The sequence below is a fragment of the Carassius gibelio genome, chromosome B19, assembly GCF_023724105.1.
Source record: "Carassius gibelio isolate Cgi1373 ecotype wild population from Czech Republic chromosome B19, carGib1.2-hapl.c, whole genome shotgun sequence".
In the NCBI taxonomy this organism is placed as follows: Eukaryota; Metazoa; Chordata; class Actinopteri; order Cypriniformes; family Cyprinidae; genus Carassius; species Carassius gibelio.
In genome coordinates this window covers 11442481-11470462 of record NC_068414.1, presented here as the reverse complement: position 1 = coordinate 11470462, position 27982 = coordinate 11442481, and the positions used below count along the sequence as shown (strand labels likewise).

Below are 27982 nucleotides of genomic sequence, written 5' to 3'. Positions count from 1 at the left end.
AATAAACATTGACTTTAAGGGCCATGCATTTATTTATGTATATAGTCCCAGTAAGGAAAAAGCTTATCATTCATAAATCAAACATAGCTATAAGTTACTGTTGATACTAAAATGAGAGATGTGAGAATTGCAAAGTATCCTAAGCAATAAAAAGCATAACCTACTAGCATAAGCTACTTAGTTATGCTATATGTTTTACATATTTACAGACCACAAATGCAACCGTTTTTTCGACTGCTATTTAATGTCACGTAGGCTAAACGTGTTTTCATCCTGAAGTTCTCTGCTTGATATGGCTGCTGTTAAATATCTGCCTTGTCGGTCATAAATCTCACGGGTAGTTTAATTATGTGTCGGGAATCCGAATAATGCAGGTTGACGTAGTGAAGCTCTCCTTCGACTCGCCTCCCTCACATAAAAAAGCGCGAGTTTGAGGCGGGGATCAGATCCGTTCAGAGAGCAGAGTGCATCTCACACCTGTAGACGAGAGAAACTTTCATCCCTGCTGTCTCTAACCCCGGCTGGACGCGAGTTTATACTGATTCCTGCACAAACCGAGCTCATATTATAGCTTCTCATATATTTTCCCGCGCTCAGATCGAGTTCAAACCGTGAAGCGCAACTTTGGGCAGCGAGGCTGAAGCGATGGAGCCGTCCGTCCTCCCCGGCGCCGACATCTCCGACCTCTACTCCATTAACCCGTTTAATGTCACTTTCCCCGACGAGGTGATGGGCTTCGTTCCCGACGGGAGGAACTACACCGAGCCTAACCCGGTAAAGAGCCCGGCGGGAATCATCATCGCCATTTCCATCACTGCTCTGTACTCCGTTATCTGCGTGGTGGGACTCTTGGGAAACATCCTCGTGATGTATGGAGTGGTCAGGTAAGAGAGACAAAACAGAAACGCGTGGGGAATCTATCTATCTATCTATCTATCTATCTATCTATCTATCTATCTATCTATCTATCTATCTATCTATCTATATATCTATCTATCTATCTATCTATCTATCTATCTAGTTTCAACTGAACCATTTTCCACAGTCATTGCCTTGAAACAATACAGTTTATGAAATATACACTGACCTTTTATGACATTTTAGTGATGCATGTAATATATGTGACACTGGAACACAAAACCAGTAATAATGATCATCATCATCATCATCTGAAAGCTGTATAAATAAGCCTTCCATTGATGCATGGTTTGTTAGGATAGGATCATATTTGGCTGAGATACAACTATTGGAAAATCTGGAATCTGAGGGTGCAAAAAAAAAAAAAAAAAAAATCACCTTTAAAGTTGTCCAAATTAATTTCTTAGCAGTGCATGTTATTACTCAATAATTAAGTTTTGATATATTTACGGTAGGACATTTACAAGACATCTTCATGGAACATTATCTTTACTTAATTTCCTAATGATTTTTAGCATTAAAGAAAAATTCTTGAGAACAGTTCTTTCTGTTAAATCATCAATGTATAGTTGACTCTTGTTTGCCCGTTTAGGTTTACCATGTTTACCTCTTTACATAAGAGCGGTTATAAAACTATGATGAATTATGAAATATAAGAACATATTCAAAGTAGGTGCCTGATATAAAAACCACTGCTAGAGAAAACAGGCACGTGTGCAATTCTTCTCTTCTTTTTCACTTTATGTGTTGGTTTTGGGTAAATTAATGTGTGAATCAGATATCCGGCTTAAAGGAACAAATGCACAATGTGATAAATGACTCATTAGAGCAAATTCCTCACCATTTGTGAACACACAGCGTGCAAGTCATGTATTAATGTACATCTGTAATTCGTTTCATGCCTTAGACCCTGGGGGTCAGCAATCTTAGATGATCGCCATAGGTTTTTTTGTTTTGTTTTTTTTTCTCAGGTTGCAATGAGCAGTGTGGACGAACACAAAGATATGTTATCAGGTATCGATTGGTGGTGCTGTCCCTGATTGTAATAGATGTGCATCTCCCCCCATGTTAATTGGGCTGCTGACGGGGGGCTGTGCTAGAGCTCTGCTTATTCATCAGGTGTCAAGTCTTGAGAGAGGAGATGTAAGGAGAGCTAGGACAGGAAACGACCTCATTTCAGGACCATCTGATGGAAATAGCATTATGGGCACAACCATGGCTATCTCAAGAGACATCTTGTGTGCACTACGGTCCATTTCATTCCAGAGTGTGGCATTCAAATGTGATAAATGTCTCTCTATGAGGTAATATATGCTCTCGGTGAGTGGAGGCGAAGAGGTGGTGCTAAAAAACTGACATTTCTAACCTTACTCATTTAAACTAAAGATCTATCAGACACCACTGTGGGCCTTGACTCATCATTTTAATAGCCTTTCATTCTTTTCAAAAAGCTTTTGTGTGTGTGCGCAAAGCAGAATATCTTTTTAATGTGTCAGCTTGAAGTTGACAGCCACAGCGAGAGTCTTGAAGTCGCCGGGATGTCTGGAAAATGAGTGTAAGAAGCAGCCGCCGCAGCTGTGGGTCGTCACAATGACAGTAATTGTTCTATTCTCCTGATACTGAGGTGCTTCGACACAGACAGCTTTAATCAACATACTAATTAAGTGCTAATTCTTCTCTGCCTCAGAGTAGACTAGAGCTTAGCTGTAACATGAGGTTCTTTCACTTTGAATAATTATACAATTGTAAGTTGCACACTGATAAAGATATAAGTGTGCAGTGGAAACATAAGCAGAAATTATTATGATTGGCAGTTTATGATTAACTGATTTGTTTATTTTATTTTTCATGAAAAGAGTAAAAGGTACTAAGATACGGGTGGATCTTTTTTCCCCCTAGAAATGACAAATGATTGTTAAAAAAAGAAAGTAAAATAAATTAAACAAAATGTAAGTAAATAAATAAGCATCAAATAACAGTTTGTGTTTACGTGATATATGTGTGTTTACTGTGTGTGTGTGTGTGTGTGTGTGCATGTGTGTGTATACATATATCATATGTGCGTGTATATATATATCATAGATAGATAGAGAACAAAATAGATAGATAGATAGATAGCTTCTATACTTGTTGTTGAATACAATTGTGCACATATAAAAATACTCCGTAAACACACATATTATGAAACACAATCCTTTATTTTGAATGTGATGAATATTGACAAAATAAATAAATGTGTTAATTTAAATATGAATTTAAGGAAATAGAATTAAAACATAATGTATATGTATGTATGCACATTATTGGAATTTAAAAGAACCCTTTTCTGTTTGAATTCTGAGTAGAATTTTCAGAAATTATTTTAAATTAGAATTAAAAAAAAATATTTACAAATCTTAATGATTTAAAATAATGTAATAATCATTATAATATTTATTTATTTATTTATTTGTTTATTTACTTACTTTTATTTTCCATGGTGTAAAATCTGTTATTGGTAAATCTGCGTTTTTTGATTGGTAACATTTAACTCATTGCTTTTTTTTTTTTTTTTAATTTTTTTTTTTTTTATTGCAATTACATAAATTCCTCCTTTTTGAATTCAAATTCCAATTCAGCATCATTTCATATCTGGTGTAACAAATTGAGTTTACGAGAGCCTTATATTATACTCAACCCTGCTTCAGAATATTTTCAAGGTTTGTAAGCTCTTCTCTCACACAAGATAAGATAAGGAGAAATACACAGTCATTTAGCAGCAGCGGTCACCAGCAACTCGGAGCAGACCAATTGTACTGAAATTGCAGCAGTAAAAATTCAATCCTCTTAGCATTATTTTATGAGCAAGCCTGGAAACAGGAAATGATAGATCGAACAAGAAGCAAGAAAGAAACAAAATGAGTTCATTTTGGAATGAAGGCAAAGAAAAATCCGTTGAAATACAACCAGGTTTTACCCTCATGCAGGCGGACATCAGAAGATGGTGGGAGTCTGTGCCGTACGACTGATAATGATGGCGGCTCACACAATTGAGTTAAAGCTGAAGGCACTTGTCAGTCGTCTGTCTGAGGGTCTTTTCATCACCCGTCACTGAGAGCTCTGTGACTGAGGAGACCTGCACATGATTATTAAGGCTGCACTAGAAAGCCTGTTGTGCTGGTACAATCTTTAAAACAACAGCATCATTATTCTGCAAATGAGTCTCTATGGTAAAAGTACAGCATCACTACACAGGTCATGGGTAGCAGGTGGAACGGGTGGAGAGGAAGGCTTTGTGATGGGAAGAGTTTTGCCTGTAATTGGTGTTCAGTTTATGTATGTCTGTAATTGCCTTGTCTTTTTGTTCTACTGTATAGTGGTGGCCATTAAGTATAGACTTACCCACAGGCAGATGTAATACATCTATGTCCAAAAAATATATTAATGCTGTGGAATTTTGCTGGAAACCTAATAATGGCTGATATTTTTTGAAGGAATAATTCTGTTGTTATTTAATCTCCCTCATGTTGTTTCAAACCCAACCCAGACTCATTGGAAAAATATGCCTGTGGCAGCAGTTCAGCAAAGTGATATTATGTTCCTTATTGCACATTTCAGGGTACTGTCAGAGTGAAAAGTTCTGTGAGTGGCATAAAAAGTGTGTTAACAGATGAATGTGGCATCTTTTATTTCGCTGGTTGTGGCAGTTTGGGGAAAAAAAAAAAGTCTGCTAAAAGGTTAATGCTCTATTGTGTTTGAAAATAACATACCACCTACGCAAAAGCTGACCCTAAACCCAGACAGTGTTAACAAAAGCAAACATGAGATAAAAACACATTTGCAGAAGCAACCGTGCCATTTTAGCTTTTGTGTTTTTTCGTGGTAACTCATGTTTCCCAGGACTCATAGCTAAATGCTTTGCATCGCAGATACAGTGCTGTACCGGGTGAGCGAATGAGCAAGTTTACTATGACAGAAAAGCCATAAATGGAGCTATGTGATGCAAAATGTATTAGTTTACAGTTCATGCACTGTAGAAAAATTATTTCAAGGTCACATTATAGACCGCAAGTAACTGATAATCTGCCCTACAATCATATTACAGTAGCTTGAAAAGTAATAAATGTCATTGGTGCTTTACTACCACTAGTGTTCATTGCAAAATGAAGTCTATAGGTATGTGTTTGCAGTTTTGGAGGCGAGTATAGAAGGATGTTTTTTACCAAACCTACTATAAGCATGTTTTTTTTGTTTTTTTTTTGAGTGGAACACAAAAGGTAATTTTTGAAGAGTCTACAATCATCTTTGTTATAATATTACACTCCACTGAAGTGTACAAAGTCACTTCCGTTATAGCCCTTTAGATGTGCTGTGCCTGGTCTCATGTTACCGAAACCTAGTTCTTGGTTCTTGTGTGCTGCAACCAAAAAGCACATGTAGAATTACAATTCAACCTTGAGAGGTAAGATTTTCATTTAACAGATTTTCAGTAAGCTTCACTACATTAAGACTGAATATGGCTTCAGAATATCTTAAATACAATGTATGTGTGATATGAATTATTTCAATGGTACTTTTTGTTTTTTATTGATTGGAGCTTGACAGCGGTGGAAAAAGGAGGAGCAAGCACATTCTTCTAAATTTCTGCTTTCGGGTTCTTCAGAAATCAACCCATCAAAAAAGAAATATGATTGGCAAATTTCGAACAACCTTGGCTGAGATTTTATTTAAGAGTTTTTAAGAGTCAAACTATTGTACCTCGGAAGGAACACGTTTTTGGATGTTTTGTTTTCCTTGGTTGGAAATGTTGCAGAAATAATCCTACATATGAGACAAGACAAAGATTGTAGATGCAGAATATTTGTGTTTATATGCAGCTGAGATATACATAATGTCTTCATTATACATAGTTGTGTGTGCGTGCTTCAGTCTGACTCAGCGCAGCATGCTTCCCTCTTAGCACAGTTCTGTGTGTGTGAGTTGTAGATCAGCCAACAGGGCAGACGGTCCAAACCTAACATCCTGCTCGTGACGTCAAAATCATCCACAAAAAACAGCATATTTGCCAGAGATATTGTTCTCTGTTGCTCACTCTAATAGAAAAACTGAACCAACATGAATATGCTGTGTATACATGTGATTAAACCAATTGTTAGTGGACTACAAAGCATCACAATCATGCTTCAGTGTTTCTTAGCAGATTTAGAGAGATCAGCATATGGCAATGTGCCATTAACCATCAACTGTTTTTGTGTGAGTCATAATGAGCGTTATGAAAGGGGCTTATGAGTTACACAGTGACTTCAAAAAACAAAAGCACTGATCACGTACATGTCTCTTTGACAAATACCAGCAGATGCTGTCAGTGTGTACTAAAACATTTATCAGTACACAATGAAGTCCAGAAAAAACATGCTCGCAATTACATATGTCAGGTTGTCAGTAACATAATTAGATTTTTATGAACACTTTGAGAAAAAGCACTATTGGGAATTTAATTGAGCAATTTAATGAGCCTGTTAATTGTTTGGCTGATTGAATAATTTCTTGGAATTGGCATGAATTATCAAGGCTAGAAATGCTTTAATGCACAGGGAGGTTGTTCTCCTAGAGAAACATAATGTACCGATGCTTAAAATGGATACATCAGCATTTCAGATGCACAGTGTTCAGAATCGAGCACAGCAAATGGCCATGAGCCAGAGCTCCTGTTTTGAGAGCCAATAGTCATATACTATATTACTGTGGACATACCAGAATTAATTGGATTCGTTTTGTAGGCAGAAAATGAAATAGATGGAAGAGATGAACACAAAATGAACAAATATAAGAAAGTGTACTGAATCAGCCTGAACTTGACATTGAGATAATTACAATGTTACAGCTTATATACTGGAAACCAGAATTCTTTTAAAAAGAAGAAACTTCTTCAGACTTAAAGGGGTCATCAGATGCAAAATTCAATTTGAACTGAAACGTGTGTTGGCAGTGTGGTACACAACCAACCTATAATGATAAAAATCCACCCATTGTTGTTTTTATTTTTTTATTTTTTAAATAATATCCACTTTTTCAAATCAAGCCATTCTCAGATTTTTGGCTGTGTGATGTCACACAGACCCAAGCCCCTCATATAGGAAAATTTTATTGCTCATTGGTTGCTTTTCCTAAGCTTAGGAGACTTATATGAGATTCTCTTTACATCTCTGTAATTTTAGTATCAACAGTATTTCAGATGTCACAGATGAGGAGAAATGGAAGTAAACACAAATAAGAAAATAAGAGTCGAAACAGAGAATGTGTTGGAAGAAACAGAGAATATCTCTCCATTGTGTTGCTGCAATATCTGTCAAGACTCCATTATAGGAATAGTTTATTGCTTAGTGGTTGCTTTTTCTAAGCTCAGGAGACTTAGTTGTGATTCTCGTGTTTTTCTCATTTTACTCTCAACAGTGTCTCAGATGTTTCTCCTAAAAATACTTAGGAGAAAAAAAGTAGACACAACTGAGACATGACGAATGTTTGAAAGAAAGGAATCCAAAATGACAATACGAGAAAAACGTGTGCGATCTCATTGTCTTGCTGTAATCTCATGCAAGACTCCATTATAAAAATGTTTTACTGCTCAGAGCTTGCTGTTGCTTTTTTTATTATTGCAATGAGGTTTTTCACCTTTAATGGTCAGGACAGTAGGAGTAGAGACAAGAAACAATCTGATCGTAATGGGGTAGATACATGACATTGAAGCTAACCAGAGGGAAGAAAAATAAAATAAAAAAGAGATCTCTTCACCATCTCAAATATTTATCCTAGACAGAAATACTTACCTTAAGATTGAAAGGAAACTTTTGCTTGACTCTCCTGCTTCTTAAACTAGTCTTGTGAGACAAAAACTCTAACACTCTCACAATGGTCTTCTTTAAAGTGCTGATTAAGTGATGACAGAATTTCCATTCGTTTAACATTTTAAAGTTTAGCCTTGGGTAAAGTGATGGAATCCTCTTGGGATGTGGGATTAAATCAAAGACAGCCTCTTTTGAGTAGATGAGACTGACTTATTTTTATTTTATTATTATTATTATTATTATTATTATTATTATTTAGTTAGGATTAATGTAGTTCAGAAAAAAAGTTATATCAATTAGAAAGGTCGTCTGACTCAAACCAGATGCCTTCTTGCTGTGAGGCACCTGTGCTACCTTTAAACAATTTGACATTTCATTAATGACCTTTACAGGTTAAGTCAAAATCTTACTTTTATGATGTATTGTAAGCACAAATCTTTCCCATGCTGTCAGGTTTTGTTCTCATACTCTGTGATAATAATACAGGAGTCTGTGTTTGTGTGGTAATCAACTCTATATATGCAGACGGATATGTTCATGGGAACAGACCTCACGTTGAGTTAATTCTGAACAAAACCACTTTTTATAATGAATCTTCCCACACTCAGCATGAACAGACATCAGAAGGCATTTTCATCTGACGCTGTGCTGATGGGGCTAAAATACAAAGATTGTTTGCTAAGGGATGCTAATCCAAAAAACTTGGAAGCCCATGATTATTAATCAACATTACTGTACATTTTCATGCACAAAACACTGGCAAGGCAGCTTATTTGATACAACATGCAAATTATACAAGAAATCATGGAAATCTTGGAAGCAGAAGGGGAATTCACAGAGAATGAATTGTGCTCTCTTATCAAGTTATTAATTTGTATGCGCAGTTAGCGTTTATTGACCACCTGATTCACAAATATTAATTATGCAAAAGTAGTAACTGTTCACAGACATGCCCAATAAATAAGTGCTGAGCACAATTCGCTTGCGTAGTTCTCCATGTTGCAAGCTTGCACAGAATGGCAGGGTACGGAAGACGTAGCAAATTACTTGACATACTTTACGGAAAAACGCTTCTTAAAGCAAATGCATGTAAGTTTCACTTGGAAGATGGTTCACTGGCTTGCAATAATTTGATTGGCTTCTGTTTCAGTGACACTCTCTACCCAAACATCTGTTCTGGGAGTATGTAAGTTTGGTGAGTGGCTATGAAATTACAAGAAAAGGACAAAGTTATTTAAGGCACCAAAAAAAGAATGCTTGTGTACATCTGTAACATCTGCATCCACTATCCATTCATCCAACCGCCAGAGGGAGCCGTCTCCCGAATACTGAACACTGTCACTTCTTCTCTCATCACTTCCTGTCTACACCTGTTATAAGACATGATGTTTGTACAACATGTTGCGAAGTATTGCCAGTTTACCCTGTCTCTACCAAGCGTTTCTCTTAGTCACGGATTGTTTGCTGATATATGTCTTTCGCCTGCCCTTGACCTTGTCTTTTGGATTGCTGATTCGGATTTGTTTGCTATTTGGATTGACGCTATTATATACGACCCTTGGCTTGCTTTCTGACCACGATTTCTGCTCACCTATTGCCTCTGTTTGTATTGTTGTGCTTAATAAAGCTCTGCACATGGATTCCAACCCACAACCGAGTCAGTCTTCGTCACAGAATACTTCGCCTGACCAGAATCCAGCAGAGTTATCTCAACTACAGGCCGCGTTCAATTATCAGAGAGAGATGATACAGGAGTTCCAGGGCCAACTCTCATCTCTGCAAGCTGCAAATGAACACCTGACACGTTACATTCAGTCCCTTCCTCCGACCAGGCCTGATCCGGTAAGATTTTCTTTACCCGATAAGTTTGATGGTTCACCTGAAAAATGCAGGGGATTTTTGCGTCAGTGCACCATCTATTTTGGTAGCCAGCCTGAGGCATTTCTGAGAGACTCAACTAAGTGCTCTTTCATGATGTCATTGTTAACGGGAAGGGCTCTCGAGTGGGCATCAGCAGTTTGGGACCAGAATGATAGTATTCGAACCTCATTTGATTACTTCTCCAAACAAATACATTAAGTATTTGAATACCCAGCGGGTGGGAGAGACGTTTCAATGCAACTACTACAGTTACGTCAAGGGAATCGCACTGCTGCTGATTATGCAGTTGAATTTCGCACCCTAGCGGCACAGAGTGGTTGGAATGAGGTAGCACTGAAACCAGTGTTTAAGCAGGGTCTCAATCAGACACTACAGGCCGAACTGGCATGCAAGGATGTTGGCTCAGATCTCCACCAAATGTTTTCAATGGCTATAAAAATTGATAATCTGCTACGTAATAATCCTCCGAGTTTGCTTGCTACTTCAATGTCCACCCCAACCACTAATTATCAGGAACCCGCTGAGCCTATGCAGATTGGTTTAACTAAAGTCTCTGTGGAGGAAAAGGAACGACGCCGAGCTAATCGTTTATGTTTCTACTGTGGTCAACCGGGTCATCAGTGTCGTTCATGCCCTAACAAGCCCTCCCAGATCAAAGTGAGTACGTCCTTAACCAATATGCTGACCAGTTGTTTTACTCTTCTCCTCACACTCAACCATGCTAATTCTGCTCATAGTGTTCCAGCATTAATTGACTCCGGTTCTGCCCTAAATTTGATCCATCATGAATTGGTCCGTGAACTCAACATTCCTGTTATCCAGTGCATACCACCTATTAACATCACTGCCATAAATAGCCAGCCTATTGGTGGAGGAATTACCCATCAAACTGTGCCCGTTACTGTCAAGATTGGCCTGTTCCACTCAGAGACCATTTCTTTGTATGTCACATCTACACCACAGCATCCAGTAGTATTGGGTAATCCATGGCTGACGTCCATGATCCACAAATTTCCTGGAGCTCCAAGGAGCTTACTAAACGGTCGCCATACTGTAACAGCCATTGTCTTCAACTCCAGTTACAATTTCCCTGTTTAACCACCAGTATTGAAAGCCCTGCATCTAATGAATCAGTTTTTATTCCCCAACAGTATTCTGACTATAATGAGGTCTTCAGCAAAACCAAGGTCACCCAGTTACCTCCTCACCGCCCCTGGGACTGCGCAATCGAACTGTTACCGAACACTACACCTCCCAAGAGCAAGGTATATCCATTAACCATTCCTGAAACGCAGGCCATGGAAAAATACATTGAGGAGGCTCTAGCATCTGGTTTCATCCGTCCTTCCACGTCACCAGCAGCATCGGGTTTCTTCTTTGTTGAAAAGAAGGATGGAGGTCTACGTCCCTGCATAGATTACCGTGGTCTCAACACAGTGACTATCAAGAACAGGTATCCACTTCCATTAGTTCCTCCTGCATTAGAACAGTTAAGTGAAGCCACTATTTTCACCAAATTGGATCTGTGCAGTGCCTATAATTTAATCAGAATCAGAGAAGGTGATGAGTGGAAGACCGCCTTTATCACCACTAGGGGGCACTATGAATACTCCGTTATGCCGTATGGCCTGGCCAATGCCCCGTCTGTCTTTCAGTCATTCATTAATGAGATTTTCCGCGACCTTCTGAATCACTATGTTATTGCTTACATTGATGATATTCTGATCTATTCAAAGACACGTGAGCAACACATCAATCATGTAAGAAATGTTCTGTCCCGACTACTGGCTAACAAACTATATGTCAAGGCAGAGAAATGTGAGTTCCACGTCTCTAGTACCACCTTTCTTGGTTACAAAATAAGTCACAAAGGAGTAGAGATGGACACTGGAAAGGTTGAAGCAGTCACAAAGTGGCCACGTCCTACCACGATTAAGGAGCTACAGAGATTCTTGGGATTTGCTAACTTTTATAGGAGGTTTATCCGTAACTACAGTTCCATTGCAACCCCTCTAACCTCATTGCTTAAGGGCAAACCAAAGAAATTATCTTGGATTCAGTCTGCCCAAACAGCCTTTGAGACTCTGAAAACTAGTTTTACTACAGCCCCAATCTTGAAACATCCGGATCCTGACTTGCCATTCATTGTAGAAGTAGATGCCTCTGACTTCGGCATTGGAGCAGTTCTGTCGCAGAGACATGGGAACCCTGGAAAAGTATTTCCCTGTGCTTTTTTTTCCAGAAAGCTAACAACCGCAGAAAGGAACTATGACGTGGGTAATAAGGAACTATTGTCTATTAAAGCAGCACTGGCAGAGTGGAGACACTGGTTGGAGGGAGCTCGCCATCCTTTCCAGGTTATTACGGACCACAAGAATTTAGAGTACATTAAGTGTGCTAAACGTCTCAACCCTAGACAAGCCCGTTGGTCATTATTTTTCACTAGGTTTCAGTTCACAGTCACTTACCGTCCAGGAAGCAAGAACGGCAAGGCTGATGCGCTTTCACGACAATTTGATTCAGATGAAACTTCTTGTTGCCAAGGTCCTATTCTACCTCCTTCAGTGATTGTGGCACCCATTCGCTGGGATATAATGGAGGAACTACAACGTGAAGGACAAACAGAAATCACGCCACCAGATTGTCCCCCTGACCGTCATTATGTCCCTGGGTCTCTCCGCCAACGAATTATACAATGGGTGCATACATCTTTAAGCTCCGGGCATCCTGGTATTCAACGGACAGTAGAAATGGTGCGTAACTCCTTTTGGTGGCCTAATCTAATTAATGATGTCTCTATGTATGTCAAGTCTTGCAGTGTGTGTGCTCAGTCCAAGACACCACGAGAATTACCAGCTGGTCTTCTTGTACCTCTACCAATTCCTCAACGCCCCTGGTCACACCTGGCTGTGGACTTAGTTACAGATCTGCCCAGCTCCAATGGCTACACCACGATCCTGGTAATTATTGATCGTTTCTCTAAATCTTGCCGTCTTATCCCACTAAAGGGCCTACCCACAGCTATGGAAACTGCACAAGCATTGTTTCACCATGTTTTTCGTGTTTATGGGATACCAGAGGATATAGTTTCTGATAGAGGTTCGCAATTTACGTCTCGTGTGTGGCAAGCTTTCTGCAAGCAACTGGACATTAATGTGAGCTTAACATCTGGCTATCACCCCCAGGCTAATGGACAGGTTGAGAGATTAAATCAGGAGTTGGGACGTTATCTCAGATCTTATTGTAGTCGGGAAAAACAACGTTGGAGTGACTTTTTACCTTGGGCGGAATATGCACAGAACTCACTCACTCATTCATCTACAGGACTCACCCCCTTCAAGTGTGTTCTAGGTTATCAGCCTCCTATGTTCCCTTGGTCTGGGGAACCTTCTGAAGTGCCTGCGGTGGACGATTGGGTCAGAAGAAGTGAACGTGTGTGGGACAGTGCCCATGTGAGGCTGCAAAGGGCAATCAGAGCTCAGAGGATCAAAGCAGACCGCAGGAGGCGTCCCCATCCCAACTATCAGCCGGGTCAGAAGGTCTGGTTGTCGACTTGGGATCTACGGTTGCGGCTTCCCAGCAGGAAGCTCAGCCCGCGGTATGTAGGCCCATTTCGTATATTACGGCAGATTAATCCAGTAACTTACAGGCTTGAGCTTCCTGCTCATTACCGTATCTCTCCTTCTTTTCATGTATCTCTGTTGAAACCGGTCCACCCTGCTTCCGGCTCCACTACTGAGGAGAGAGAACCTCCTCCACCACTGGACATTGATGGAGCTCCTGCGTACTTGGTAAAGGAGATTCTGGAATCTAGGCGTCATGGGGGCCGGTTGCAATACCTGGTGGACTGGGAAGGCTATGGTCCAGAGGAGAGATCATGGGTGGCTGCCAAGGACATTCTAGACCCATCGTTGACTCAGGAGTTCCACCAGGCAAACCCTACTCGTCCTGCACCCAGACCAAGGGGACGTCCTCGGAGAACACCTGGAGGTGTTCATAGAGGGAGGGATTCTGTAACATCTGCATCCACTATCCATTCATCCAACCGCCAGAGGGAGCCGTCTCCCGAATACTGAACACTGTCACTTCTTCTCTCATCACTTCCTGTCTACACCTGTTATAAGCCATGATGTTTGTACAACATGTTGCGAAGTATTGCCAGTTTACCCTGTCTCTACCAAGCGTTTCTCTTAGTCACGGATTGTTTGCTGATATATGTCTTTCGCCTGCCCTTGACCTTGTCTTTTGGATTGCTGATTCGGATTTGTTTGCTATTTGGATTGACGCTATTATATACGACCCTTGGCTTGCTTTGTGACCACGATTTCTGCTCACCTATTGCCTCTGTTTGTATTGTTGTGCTTAATAAAGCTCTGCACATGGATTCCAACCCACAACCGAGTCAGTCTTCGTCACAACAACGATCCACTGTAGTTATTACAGTGGCATATTTAACACTTAACAGCTCCAAAGTCATAAAAATACACTTAATAATAATACCTAAAATTACTGACAAAATATAAAATGTACACACACACTTCTTTCAGCTAACATTTCATTTACCACATGCTTTCCACAGGCAGAAAAAAATGCAACATTGTGCCAGGAAAATAGCGCTATAGAGTTATATACAGTCAGACTAGAGTTGAATAAGATGCTATGTTCAGAAATTCTAATTTATATAAAAGAGGTGTGACGGCTGGTGAAAGGACAGTCTGGAAACAATAGCGAGTTAAAGGTTTTAATGAGAAGATATGGTGATGGTACACAAACAGACAATGACGTAGAGACAGCGAGACTCCGAAGGGATGGTGTAGCAGTGAGAAGTCCAGGCGGTGGTGTAGAGAAGGTGAGGAATCCGGATGTTGACAGCGTGAGGCAGCAGGAGAGAGTGGCACAGGAACTGCGGGGAATAGAGCCGAAGTTAAGTGTCCATGGCTTAGTGAACGTGCGAAGAGTGGATGAGGTTCTGGGAAAACACAGACATCCAAACGCAAAAACAACACTGAAGCCAGACGGGGGGTAAACACAACGACATAGAACAATGATCTCACAAACACAGGACGTGAGACAAGCCATTATGTAGTGGATGAGTAATGAGTGGCAGCTGTTGCTGATACAATTAACGGAGACACACAGAATTCACCACAAAGTGTAAACAACACGAGATCACGGTTTACCAACCGTGACAAGAGGTAAAGAAAAGTGTCTCTGTGCAGATACACATATCCAGGCCTATCAGTTATATTGGATTGTGGGTGGTTAGTGAATAAAGGTGCAATCAAATTAGCCAAATTCTGGTAACATTTTGAGAGCACGTTCACTCTCCATTGTCAGAAATATAACGATGTAAGAAACACAGCTCTCACAGAAATCCCTTTCAAACCAAGCAGGTTTCAACTTGGCAAACCAAATTAGTAGTTGCAAAGTTACTTGTAGTTAGTACAAGGTCTAAAGTGGACTATCAAAATAATGTCTTTCATCCTCATGTTACATGGGTCCTCATTGAAATATCTAGGTTTGAAAATTTGCTGAACAACATTAAATGTGAGTGCACATCAAAACACAGTTTGCAGTTTTTCTGTGAATCCACCCAGCCTGTGTCCTTAGTCCACAGGCCATCCAAATCTCTCCATCCTACGGGTGTTTAGAGGAACTGCTCAACTGAATCTCAGCTGAATATTGAGACGTCTAGAGATGAATGGTTTCTTGACAGTGGCTTATCACTCTTGACTGCTGGGTAGGAACAGAGTGAGGACGATTTCAGATGTTGTTAGTGATTTAAAGTGACGGTTAACAAAAGAAAACACAATAGAACACATGCTGTTCAGCTTTGACTTTGATATACCTTTGCAATAATAATAATTAAAACATTTATGCAACATAATATCTGATGTGATGTTTCAAGTAGAAAATTCTTTATAAATGTGAGACAGATATATGAAGAATAAAGATTATACATAATTTAGTCATAATTAAATGGATGAACTGACATTCACCAAATACAGCTTATTCTAGCAAAGCAGCTTATTCTACACACAATAGGAATAAAAAAATACAATAAATTGAACCACCATCAATTCAAATACGCAAAGACGTTTCCCTTTCGATACTTCACTCATACTGCGTATGGGGAAAAGCTCCTTTTTTCCTCGATACTGAAGCCTTTTTTCAATAACGCAGTGCAACTGCACTGCCATTGGTTTAATCTGTAAACTTTTTTAAACCAATGACAGCGCTGCGTAGCTGCGCGAGCCTGTGGTGATGCAGCGCGCCAAAGCCCGCCAGAATGGGTGGGGCGAATGGCTATATAAGCAGGCAATCGCCAGAGGAAATCAGATCTTACTCCTTCAGCGACGACTTCACTTCGTTGGATCTCTGCTGAACGCTTTCGCCTGGAACGAGCTCTCGCCATCGAAGAGGCACCGCAGCGGACCAGCGGACTCCATGTCACTCGCGGCTTCTGAAACGGAGGACTGGGCCGGCGATTCTGACCCTGCCCACCTGCCGTCACTGGAGCCCATCGACGCCAGAGCTGGGATGGATGCCGAGCTTCTCCGCATCCTCTCCAAGGCCGTTGAGGAACTCCATTTGGAGTGGGCCCCCCCTGAAGAGCCGACACGCAGCAGGCTGGACGAGTGGTACCTGCCAGGACGCCGCCAGGCCCCCCGCCAGCGACCTGCCCCATTCTTCCCTGAGGTTCATGACGAGCTGACAAAGTCGTGGCGCGCCCCCTACTCGGCCCGCCTACGCACTTCCTCTGCAGCTCTCAGCTCAGTAGATGGCTCTCAGGAGAAGGGCTATGAGCAATTGCCGCCCCTGGATGAGGCCGTGGCTGCTCACCTCTGTCCCCCCGCGGCTGTGGGGTGGAAAAATAAGAGAGCCCTTCCTTCCAAGCCCTGCAGGGCGACCTCTGCCATGGCTGGCAGGGCCTACACTTCTGCGGGCCAAGCCGCTTCATCTCTGCACACCATGGCCATATTGCAGGTGTTCCAGGCAAAGCTTCTCCGTTCCCTGGATGAGTCTATCTCTAGTGAACCTGCTTTCCGTGACCTCCGCAGCGCCACTGATTTGGCTCTGCGCGCCACGAAAGCCACGGCCCAGGCCATCGGACGATCCATGGCCAACCTGGTTGTGCTGGAGCGCCACCTCTGGCTCAACCTAACAGAGATTAAGGAGAGCGACAAAGTGGCCTTTCTCGATGCCCCAGTCTCTCCATGCGGCCTCTTCGGACCAGCGGTAGAAGGGTTTACAGAACGCTTCACTGCAGCACAGAAGTCGTCCCAAGCCATGCGACACTTCCTGCCCAAGCGCTCCACCTCTGCCCCGAGTCGCCCCAGGACTGCGCCGACTCAGCACCAGAGCAAACCTGCCCCTTCTACCCCCCAGGCGGCACCCCCTAAGGAGCAGCACCCAGCTCGCCCCACTAGGCGCGCTAAACCGCCTAGACGTCAGGGCCCCCGGCAAAGGATTGTGCTGGACCCGACGCCCTCTAAATCCTCCTGATCGTTGGGGAAGAAAGAGGAAGGGGCAAAGTCCCGCCGCGGCCGGACCACCCCAGAAGCTCTCTCGCCTGTCTGCTGTGCGACCTGGGCCCACTGTTGTTGCGTCCACGCAAAGCGCCGTTGTTATGGCGAACACAATAAATATTTCACATTTTCAAAAAGAGAGCACTTTTCCTCTTCCACACTCGTCAGTGTTCAGGCCCCTGATCAGCGGTCTGCCATCCGACACTATCCAGCCCCTTGTCATGCGGGCCGAGGCCTGGCAGGCCATCCCCGGAGTGTCCAAGTGGGTGTTGGGGATAATAAAACACGGATACTCACTGCAGTTCGCCCGAAGACCCCCGCGTTTTCGCGGAGTGATTCCCACCTCGGTAGAGCCGGACGATGCTCAGGTCCTCCGCACCGAAGTGATGACGCTGTTAAGGAAGGGAGCCATAGAGATAGTTCCTCCCTCAGACAGCGGGTCGGGTTCTACAGCCGTTATTTCCTTGTCCCCAAGAAAGATGGCGGTCTCAGACCCATCTTAGACCTCAGACACCTGAACCTTTCCCTCATGAAACGGAAGTTCAAGATGTTGACACTGAAGCAGATCCTCACGCAGATTTGCCCCGAGGACTGGTTCTTCTCGCTGGACCTGAAAGATGCTTACTTTCACATCCAGATAGCCCCCCATCACAGACGATTCTTGAGGTTCGTGTTCGAGGGTGTGGCTTACCAATATACAGTCCTTCCCTTTGGGCTGTCTCTAGCTCCCCGCACTTTCACGAAGTGCATGAACGAGGTGCTCTCCCCTCTGAGACAGATGGGAATTCGCATTCTGAACTATCTCGACGACTGGCTCATTCTAGCCCAGTCATGAACCGAGCTAGACCACAACAGATCCATGCTCCTGAGCCACTTACAGTGCCTAGGACTCAGGGTCAATTTCGCCAAGAGCTCACTGCTCCCCAGCCAACGTATTACGTTCCTGGGAGCAGTTTTCGACTCCGTCAATATGAGGGCAGTCATATCACCAGAGCGCGCTCTTGTACTTCAGCAGCTCGCGGCCTCTGTCAAGAACAAAGCCTGTTTCCCTCTGAAGTTCTTTCAGAGGATGCTAGGGCTGATGGCTTCCGCCTCCCCAGTTTTACAGCTCGGCCTCCTACGAATGCGGCCCTTGCAGTACTGGCTGAAACTCCGGGTCCCACCTCATGCTTGGCGGCACGGCCGCTTTCGCATCAGGGTCAACCAGGCCTGTCTAGCAGCCCTGGAGCCTTGGATGAACCCTGTTTGGTTCAGTCGTGGAGTACCCCTACAGGCGGTTTCCAGAAGGACGGTACTCTCAACGGATGCGTCCAACCTGGGTTGGGGTGCTCTGTGCGAGGGCAGACCAGCCTTCGGCTCGTGGTCACACGAAGAAAGCCATCTTCATATCAACTGCCTCGAGATGCTGGCAGTAGAACGAGCCCTTCAATCCTTTCAGGCAATCTTGGAAGGGCGCCACATCCTAGTCCAGTCGGACAGCATGACAGTGGTGTCCTACATAAATCACCAAGGCGGCCTTTCGTCCAGCCGCCTCTGTGCACTGGCAAAGCGCCTCTTGGAATGGGCATTACCCAGGTTGCGATCGCTCAAGGCGACACACATACCTGGCAAGACGAATCTGGGAGCAGACATGCTTTCACGGAGCAATGTCCCCTCGGACGAGTGGATGCTCCATCCCCAGACGGTTCTCAAAATCTGGGAGATTTTCGGGAAGGCAGAGGTCGACCTCTTCGCCTCAGAAAGCAACTCTCACTTATTTTTCAAAGGAAACAGATGCGCTGGCCCACAACTGGCCCAGCCTCCTTCTTTATGCTTTTCCCCCGATCGCTCTGATCCCTCAGGTCATCAGACGAGTCAGGGAAGACAGAAACAGAGTCCTCCTAGTGGCCCCACTCTGGAGGACCCAAGTTTGGTCCTCGGAGCTTTTCAGGCTTTCCATGAAAGCCCCATGGCCGATCCCCCTGAGGCGGGACCTCCTCTCTCAGGCGAACAGGACAATCTGGCATCCACAGCCAGAACTCTGGGCTCTGCATGTATGGTCCCTCGATGGGAGCCTCTGAGCCTCCCCGGGGACGTACTACACACCATTGCTCAGGCAAGAGCCCCGTCTACAAGACGCCTCTATGCCCAAAAATGGGCAGTCTTTGTTGACTGGTGCTTAGCACAAAACAAAGACCCTGTTGAGTGTGATGTATCTCTGATACTGTCATTTCTCCAGGAGCGTCTAGAAAAGGGTCTCACCCCTTCCACACTCAAAGTGTACGTAGCAGCCATTGCAGCATTTCATGCTCCTATTGCTGGCCAATCAGTGGGTCGACACAGCCTCATTGTGCGTTTCCTGAGAGGTGCTAGGCGGTTGAAGCCCCCACGTCCTCTTACCGTTCCCACTTGGGACCTTCACACGGTCCTTGGAGCACTCAAAGGACCTCCCTTTGAACCGCTGCGGTCAGCTGACCTTCGGCCCCTAACGCTCAAAACCGCTCTGCTACTTGCTCTAGCATCGGTCAAGCGTGTTGGCGATTTGCAGGCCCTCTCGGTGAGCCCTGCATGCCTTGAGTTTGGGCCCAATGACTCTAAGGTCATTTTAAAACCCAGGCATGGCTACGTACCTAAAGTGCTCTCGACGCCATTCAGAGCACAGGTAATTTCCCTCTCAGCTCTGCCTCCGTTGTCAGGTGAGCGAGAGCTGGATTTACTCTGCCCAGTGAGGGCTTTGAGAATTTACATTGAGCGGTCTCAGCCGTTCAGGCAATCTGACCAGCTTTTTGTCTGCTTTGGTGACCGCACCAAAGGGTCTTCGGTCTCAAAGCAACGCCTCTCGCGTTGGATAGTTGAAGCTATCGCTCTATGTTACTCCTCTATGGGCCTTGAGTGCCCCATAGGAGTTAGAGCCCACTCTACTAGAGGGATGGCCTCTTCATGGGCCTGGTCTAGTGGTGTCTCTATCAAGGACATCTGTGAGGCGGCCGGCTGGTCCTCGCCGTCCACCTTTGTCAGGTTCTATAACTTGGATATCCCGACCTTGCATGCTCGGGTTCTTTCGGTTTGATACGACGGCCTCTAGCAGACTCTGTCATCATACCACCTCCAGGGAGCTAGCTCCCTCTCAGCAGTGTAGCGTCAAGGGTTCGATGGCTCCGGCCCTCTCACTTATCCTCTGGACCCCAGGGTGTTCAAGTTAAGTCTTGTCGTTCCCTACCGTGGCACGGCGCGGTTGAATTCGTTCCCCATACGCAGTATGAGTGAAGTATCGAAAGGGAACGTACTCGGTTACGAACGTAACCTCGGTTCCCTGAGATACGGAACGAGTACTGCGTTATATGCCGTGCCACGAGGCTGCGGGTTCAGTGTCGTCGCTTCAGTCGTATGACCTGATTTCCTCTGGCGATTGCCTGCTTATATAGCCATTCGCCCCGCCCATTCTGGCGGGCTTTGGCGCGCTGCATAGCCACAGGCTCGCGCAGCTACGCAGCGCTGTCATTGGTTTAAAAAAGTTTACAGATTAAACCAATGGCAGTGCAGTTGCACTGCGTTATTGAAAAAAGGCTTCAGTATCGAGGAAAAAAGGAGCTTTTCCCCATACGCAGTACTCGTTCCGTATCTCAGGGAACCGAGGTTACGTTCGTAACCGAGTACGATTTTTATTTTTCAGCCAAAACCAGCTCATGCCTTTTTTTCTCATGCTCTTCTCCTTCCAGATACCTTCAATACTGCAAATGCTTTAAATCTCACTGAGCAATGAGCAGGCTTGTGTTGATAGCTACAGATGAAGAGTGGAGAATGCAAGAGCCCATAATGCACTGCCAATTGTTCTGGACGATTGCTCTGGGAATAGGCATGAGATGAGATGGTTTTTCTTTAGAGCTCTCTCTACGGACTAAATGTGATTCATAGACATTTACATAACTGCCAATTACCTGGGAAAAACGGAGATCAAATTGTCTGCCTTGGGGATGACTAAAATTTATTTTAAATTAGTTTTTTTCTGAATTGCATTTTAAAGTATTATTTTGTTCTTGGGTAAAAGGAAGAATTTAGTCCAATGTTGATATGTTGTGTGACCTCTCCAATTAACACACACACAAAAAACCTGCAAATACATCCTCAAATACCATGTATGGTTAAAAGGTTGAGCTTCATGCCAACCTGATATACGGACAACTGGGAGTAATAAATGGAGCTGTAATAAGTGTAGTCTGTGAAAACGCTCCTCTCCTTTGGGAAATCACATCTCTCCAGCATTTCACTAAAACACCTCCACCCACAACCTGCACAATTCAGCGTATGATCAGCAAGATATGAGATCTGCACTTGCATAACTATTATATAATACCAGCTGTGTTGGTGTTAATAAATGTAGCTGTTATGTTATGCCTCATTGCCTAGCCCTAGGTGAAGTTGTATGATTGAAGTTTTAAGATGAAACATTTCTTTGCTTTTAAGTCCTATGTAAATTGTATACTATACATTGCATTTAAAAAAAACAAAAACAACAATACCTAAATTGTTTTTTGGTACTTCATTTTCCATTGCATGGTTTTGTTTATTTTGTTTATACATTCCATCTGATATACACAAAATACAGAAATGTTGATAGAGTGCTTTTAAGGCTTTGACATTAATCCAAAAAGCATGAACAATTTATATTTACTGTTATGCACTTAGCGAAGCATTCTAATTAATCTGATTTATTAAGACCGAATTGTTGTGCTACCTTAATAAACATTTGGAATACAAAAATGTTTTCACTTGTTACATAACATTAAGTGTTTCTTCCATGATGTTGCCTCAGGGTAAACTAATTTTCACTTTACAAGCACATGATGCATGCAAGATGAAAGCAAAATGGTTGATAATGAAGAGATGTAGGAGGGGAATGTCTTATGTCTCCATAACCATGCATTTTTGGACATACATTTACATACATTTTCGCAGATCATTTTACTTATTTAAAAGGAATGTTAAGATTGGAAGAATACATAATAATAATAATAATCACCACAAGGAGATGTGCTTTGCAGTTCTTTGATGGATGAGTGGATAGTAAATTATCAATAGAAACTATGCAATAAAATAAACTGCACACTTTTCACATATGTACTTACATGAACAGGAGTGCAATCACACAACTGTGTTTCATACCACTTTTGTACAACTGTATGATGGAACAAGTATGTACAAGTAAATAAATAAGGAAAAAACTTGTGTGTTTATTGTGTGTGAAACCACCTTTTTTCATCACAGATTTTAAAAAAAAACAGCAACAACAGTATTTACAGTTATAAAGTGTTATGTAAAATAGAGAATGGGATAGATCCACTGAGCATGCATGTTTTCCTGGATCTGATGAGCTTTCATTTTTTGCTGTGTTCAATGAGGAAATCAATATCTTTGTCATAGTATCCTTTCAATGACTAAGGGGATTCCATAAGATTGATATCAGCACTGGCAAAAAATGACTGCAAAAATAAAATATTTTTCATCTTTGTTCTCAATGAAGTGAAGAACAAATTTGGTTTCTGTTGTTTGGTTCCCAGTGTTTCATTACTGAATGAAATGGTGTTATTGAGCAAATTTGTTGAATAGTATGCTGACTGCTGACTCAATCCTGTTCACTAATTGATGCGAGACTTATAGACTTGCACAAACTCAACAATAATGTCCTCTGCATTTAACCCATCAAAGTGCTCACAGAGCATTGATTAGAGATGCACACTGCAGTTGGCAACCATTTTTGATACCATGCCTAGGGAGCAATTGAGGTTAGATAAAATAAATAAAAATTCAGCTCACTAACCTTTGGTTCCTGCCAGATGAAAAAGTCATTAGTGTTCTGAATAGTGAGAACAGAATGAGCCATGCACTGATCCTTGAGGGACCCCATGGTTAGCTCCTCTTCTCTAAAATAAGTAGGACCTAACCTAAAACCTACCTGAAAGTGTGGTTCCTGTTATGATGAGTTTATAGACAGTGTACAGAAGGGTCTGAAAATAATAAAGAAGCAGAGACAGGTCACTTGGATATCATTAAATGTAACTAACTTCTAACCAAACTTTTGACTACTAAATGTTTTTGAGGTAAAAACTAGTGCTACCACATTTAAATGCTTTCTATTGTCTGCAGGCCTGTGAGGGAAACCAGAGCACCTGTTGATTTGACACAGATGTGCAAGTTCTCCTCACAGACAAAGGGAAAACATACAGATCTTCACAGAAAAACATAAAACTCTTCACAATTTCCTAGCTCAGCTGGTTTCTGAACCATTTCTTGTGTTTGGCGACAGTTTTACCCACTAAACCAGTGTGCTACACCAATTTTATAAACTGCAAAGTGTAAGACCACAATAGCCATCCCATACACATGTCCTAACAAACTGCTCTTTTGTTTCTGTGTCTGCAGATACACAAAGCTGAAAACTGCCACCAACATCTACATCTTCAATTTGGCACTGGCAGATGCTCTGGCCACTAGTACACTTCCATTCCAGAGCGCCAAGTATCTAATGAACACCTGGCCTTTTGGTGAGCTTCTATGTAAAATCATCATAGCTATTGACTACTATAACATGTTTACCAGTATCTTCACCCTAACTATGATGAGTGTGGACCGTTACATTGCCGTGTGCCACCCTGTGAGAGCACTGGAGTTCCGTACCCCCATCAAGGCCAAAATCATCAATGTGTGCATCTGGATTCTCTCCTCTGCTGTTGGTGTGCCAATCATGATAATGGCAGTTACCAGAGTGACAAACCAAGGTGGGTACATATTTAAAAGTAAGATTTTTAGAAAGCAAGTTTTATTTGTTGGAAGATGTGTCTTGATAAAATCAAGCAATTAAAAGTTAACCTTCTTTAAAATCTAATTAGATTTCTGATTCTGATTCTAGAACCATTTTGATTTATTCCAAACCAGGTGCAACTGTCTGCATGCTGAAGTTCCCTGATCCAGACTGGTACTGGGATACAGTGACAAAGATCTGTGTGTTTATCTTTGCATTTGTGGTACCAGTGCTAGTCATCACAATCTGCTATGGTCTAATGATCCTGCGTTTGAGAAGTGTCCGTCTTCTCTCAGGCTCTAAGCAGAAGGACAGAAACATGCGTAGAATCACTCGAATGGTCTTGGTGGTTGTAGCTGCCTTCATTATCTGCTGGACACCTATCCACATCTTCATCATTGTGAAAACACTTGTAGACATCAACCAGAAGAACCCCTTTGTGATTGCCAGCTGGCACCTGTGTATTGCACTCGGCTATACCAACAGCAGCCTCAATCCTGTCCTCTATGCTTTCCTGGATGAGAATTTCAAGAGATGCTTCCGAGACTTCTGCCCACCCTTCCGAACCAGAGCCGACCAGAATAGCCTTAGCCAAGCAAGGAATGCCACAAGGGAGCCAGTGTCCGTTTGTGCACCTTCAGAGACAGGAAAGAAGCCAGTATGACTAGGCCTGGAGAGGATCCCACGGGGGTCCCAGACCAGAAGAGTCCAGCAGGACCTGCAATCTGAGGTCACTCAAATCTCCACTACTGAATTCTAGGAAAAGAATGGAAGAGCCACTTCCTACATTTTGAAAGCGTACTCAACACTGTCTCAAGTTTTGCATATTCAGAAGATAACCAGAGAAACTGAGTCAAGCAGCTCCTCTCCTGCACCATTTTTTTGCACTTTATATCTTTCAGAAGAAATGCTAACACAGTGATGAGCCTCTTCTGAGCCCAATGTCCAAAACAAGGATTTTCAGGGTCTGAAATCTTACTGGTTTTGAGGACCAAAAATCTAAATGAAGGACCATTAACAGAAAGTCTGCAAACAATGGATGAAATCCGAAAATGAAATTTGAGACAGGCTACAAACCGTGAAGATGGGTTCCATTTGGAGGGAACTGCCTCAAAAATAAAAATAAAAGTATTTTCAGCAGTTTATATATTTAATTTCTTCTATCTCTCAGATATTGGACTGGTAGAGGACAAGCTGTGGGGAAATAGAAAAACTCAAACAAACATGGGAAATAAATGTAAAAACTCTGCTCAAAAGCAGTAAACCCTAGTGATGGAAACTCCAGGGGAATGATGGTAAAATATGTCCTGCTACAGAACAGACTGCTGTCTGGTTGGAGAAAAGTGAAGAATGGTGGTATGTTATGACATACAGACCAGAGAGTATATGGTTTAAACCATAATTTAGTGGAAGAAAAAATAACAATATGGAAAAATTCATATTGGTGGATTATTTGCCATTATTGCTGAAGACATGATCATGATACCAAACTCTGCATCAACTGTGGCTTCCTCTCAAACTTACTCCATTACTGTAGCCCCTGAACAAACTTATTTTGCCGTTCTTTGTTCAGTTACAGTGAAGGGGTATACAAACAGACATCTGAAATCCACCATTTCAAGGACATTCACAATAAGGTTTGCTTAAAACAGAAAGCAAATCCTACTGAAGAAACACAATAAATTACCATTTAAGAGTGTTGGAATAATGATCCATTAAAGGGGTCATATGATTTCACTACAAAAAACAGTATTTTGTGTATTTGTTGTAATGAAATGTGTTTATGCGGTTTAAGGTTGACAAAATGTAGTATTATTTTCCACACACTGCACATTATTGTTTCTCTATGCCACACCTTTCTGAAACGTGTACATTTTTACAAAGCTCATCGGTCAAAAAAAAAAACATTACAAACAAGACATTTGTAGCATCCAGTGGGGACATAATTACGGATTATAATGACTTGTACTGTCTTTTTATGCGTTGCATTACATTGTTCTGCATAAACAAAAAAAACATGTCTACATTTGTGATGAGAGAAACAACTAACAACAAGAGCTACTTTACACTCGCGTTTGAAACATCAGTGGCAAATTATTTAAATATTTAAACGTACTTACAGACTGTGAGTCAGAACAGCCGACATTGTAACCAGGAAACAGTCCTCCATAAAATGCACTGTACACATCTGAATATTTGGATTGAACTATTCTGGAACAGTGTTGTTCCTTACAACTTAACCACTGATTTCTAATTGTGTCTTCTTTTGGAAGCCCAAACAAAGTAGTTTCACTTTCACATCGAAACACTGCGTCTCCAATACATGGCGGCTGCGGTAGCAGCAACAATTTATTATTGACAGCAATGTTACGCCTTTTTTCTTTGCTTGAACATATAGGCGGTGAAAATCTTCCCACATTCTAACGTAGACATGTGGGGGCATGTTTAAACGAGGCCTTTTAGGAGGGTGTGGACCAGTCTTAATTTTTTATAAAGAATATCTCTTTGGGTTTGAGATTTTAGTCTTTGCAACTTTAGCGATTCTATCTATTCACGAACAGCTTGTAACACTCCAAAGAGAAAGGAAAACTTGAAATTGAATCATATGACCCCTTTAAATGTCATATTAAATTGCATTAAAAGTGGCTTGTCTCTGCTTTTACAAGAAATATTGATTGGGTCCAGAAGCAAGGTCAAAATTCACAAGAAGCTTTTCGCTGGAGTTCCTTTATATATATATATATATATATATAGAGAGAGAGAGAGAGAGAGAGAGAGGGTATTAGTTGAACGTAACATTGCAGTTCTTTGACTACAATCATTTCTGAATGTCTTGATTTTGATCTGTAATGAATGCAATTTGATCAGCTTTATATCTTATATTCCTACCAAAACAGCAAGCAGCAAGTCTGATTATATATATATATATATATATATATATATATATATATATATATATATATATCACTGTTCTTTTACAGTCAAGTCAGAGGTGTAGAAAAAGATGTGTACATTTTATCCGTAGATATGTACATGTTGTTGTTCCATTGTGGTTGGCAGCTCCATTTTATTACATTTCCATTTAAAATCTCTAGAGATTTGCCATTTAAGAGGTGAACTAAACATTCCTCCTAAGTGCTTGGTGAATTTTAATTGCAGTATGTCATTTGTGTCAATTAACTGGATTGATTTTGGTCTAACCAAAAATAGCAAAGGCGTGCTAGATGACTCACAACACAAGAATAAGGGTTTTTATGCATTGCCTCTGGATATTTTCTAATTGTACTAGCTCGCCATGTCAATTGTTTTATTGTTATGATACTGACAAATGTATTGAGCTGTAATTTTGCTGATGATAAGTGATTTTAGTAAACGTGTGTTTGTGTTGCTTTTTAAAGAAATATTTAAAAAGGTGCTTATAAGAAACTACAAGAGAGACAAACCTGCAAAAGTATAATCTGATTTGTACATGGTCAAATTATATACATGGTCTTGTTTAGGCATCAGTTTGTAGGTCCATGGTTAACAGATAAGACATCCACGTTTTGTTCTACAACAAGGCTGTTCAGCTCGGCTCCTGCTGAGTTTAGTTCCAACCCTAATTAAACACACCTGAACAAGCTAATCAAAGTATTCAGTTTAAAATTGATGAACAGGTGTGTTGGATAAGGGTTGAAAGTAAACTATGCATACACTGGCCCTCCAAATCCAGACTAGCTCTGTTCTACAACATAATTGTTTTTTTTATAGTCATATATCTTAAAACAGAGGTCCTCCATTATAATTTTCACGCTCCATTAACTGAGCTGGGTCCCAATGCAGTGTTCACTGCTCCATATTTCCTGAGCATGTTCACTTGGCACAATACATTCATTTGGACCAACCTGCAAAATCATCATACACAGACAAAAAATCAGTAGTAGTAATTTATGATGACATATACCTTGGTAAATAAAAAAGAGACATTTAGAAATGCACCAGGACCGGAATGGATACTGCTATTTTAAAATAGTATGCATTAAAGGGACAGGTTACACAAAAATCTAACCCTT

At 41.9% G+C, this 27982-nt stretch overlaps 1 protein-coding gene across 1 annotated transcript; it reads left to right on the top strand.

Annotated features, from left to right (window-relative positions):
• The first annotated feature begins 423 nt into the window (after positions 1 to 423).
• Positions 424 to 26851, top strand: LOC127979290 (delta-type opioid receptor-like). Its single transcript, XM_052584642.1, has 3 exons — positions 424 to 884; positions 23552 to 23907; positions 24065 to 26851. Exons 1-3 carry the CDS (start codon positions 646 to 648, stop codon positions 24592 to 24594), a joined length of 1125 nt encoding a protein of 374 aa, XP_052440602.1. The 5' UTR covers positions 424 to 645; the 3' UTR covers positions 24595 to 26851.
• Positions 26852 to 27982: the final 1131 nt, after the last annotated feature.

What these genes read in the sequence shown, in the direction of transcription:
- LOC127979290 (XM_052584642.1), top strand. Translation starts at nt 646, where the DNA reads ATGGAGCCGTCCGTCCTCCCCGGCGCCGACATCTCCGACCTCTACTCC. An exon ending in GTGATGTATGGAGTGGTCAG is followed by an intron (nt 885 to 23,551) that starts GTAAGAGAGACA and finishes CTGTGTCTGCAG; the next exon opens with ATACACAAAGCTGAAAACTG. An exon ending in TACCAGAGTGACAAACCAAG is followed by an intron (nt 23,908 to 24,064) that starts GTGGGTACATAT and finishes ATTCCAAACCAG; the next exon opens with GTGCAACTGTCTGCATGCTG.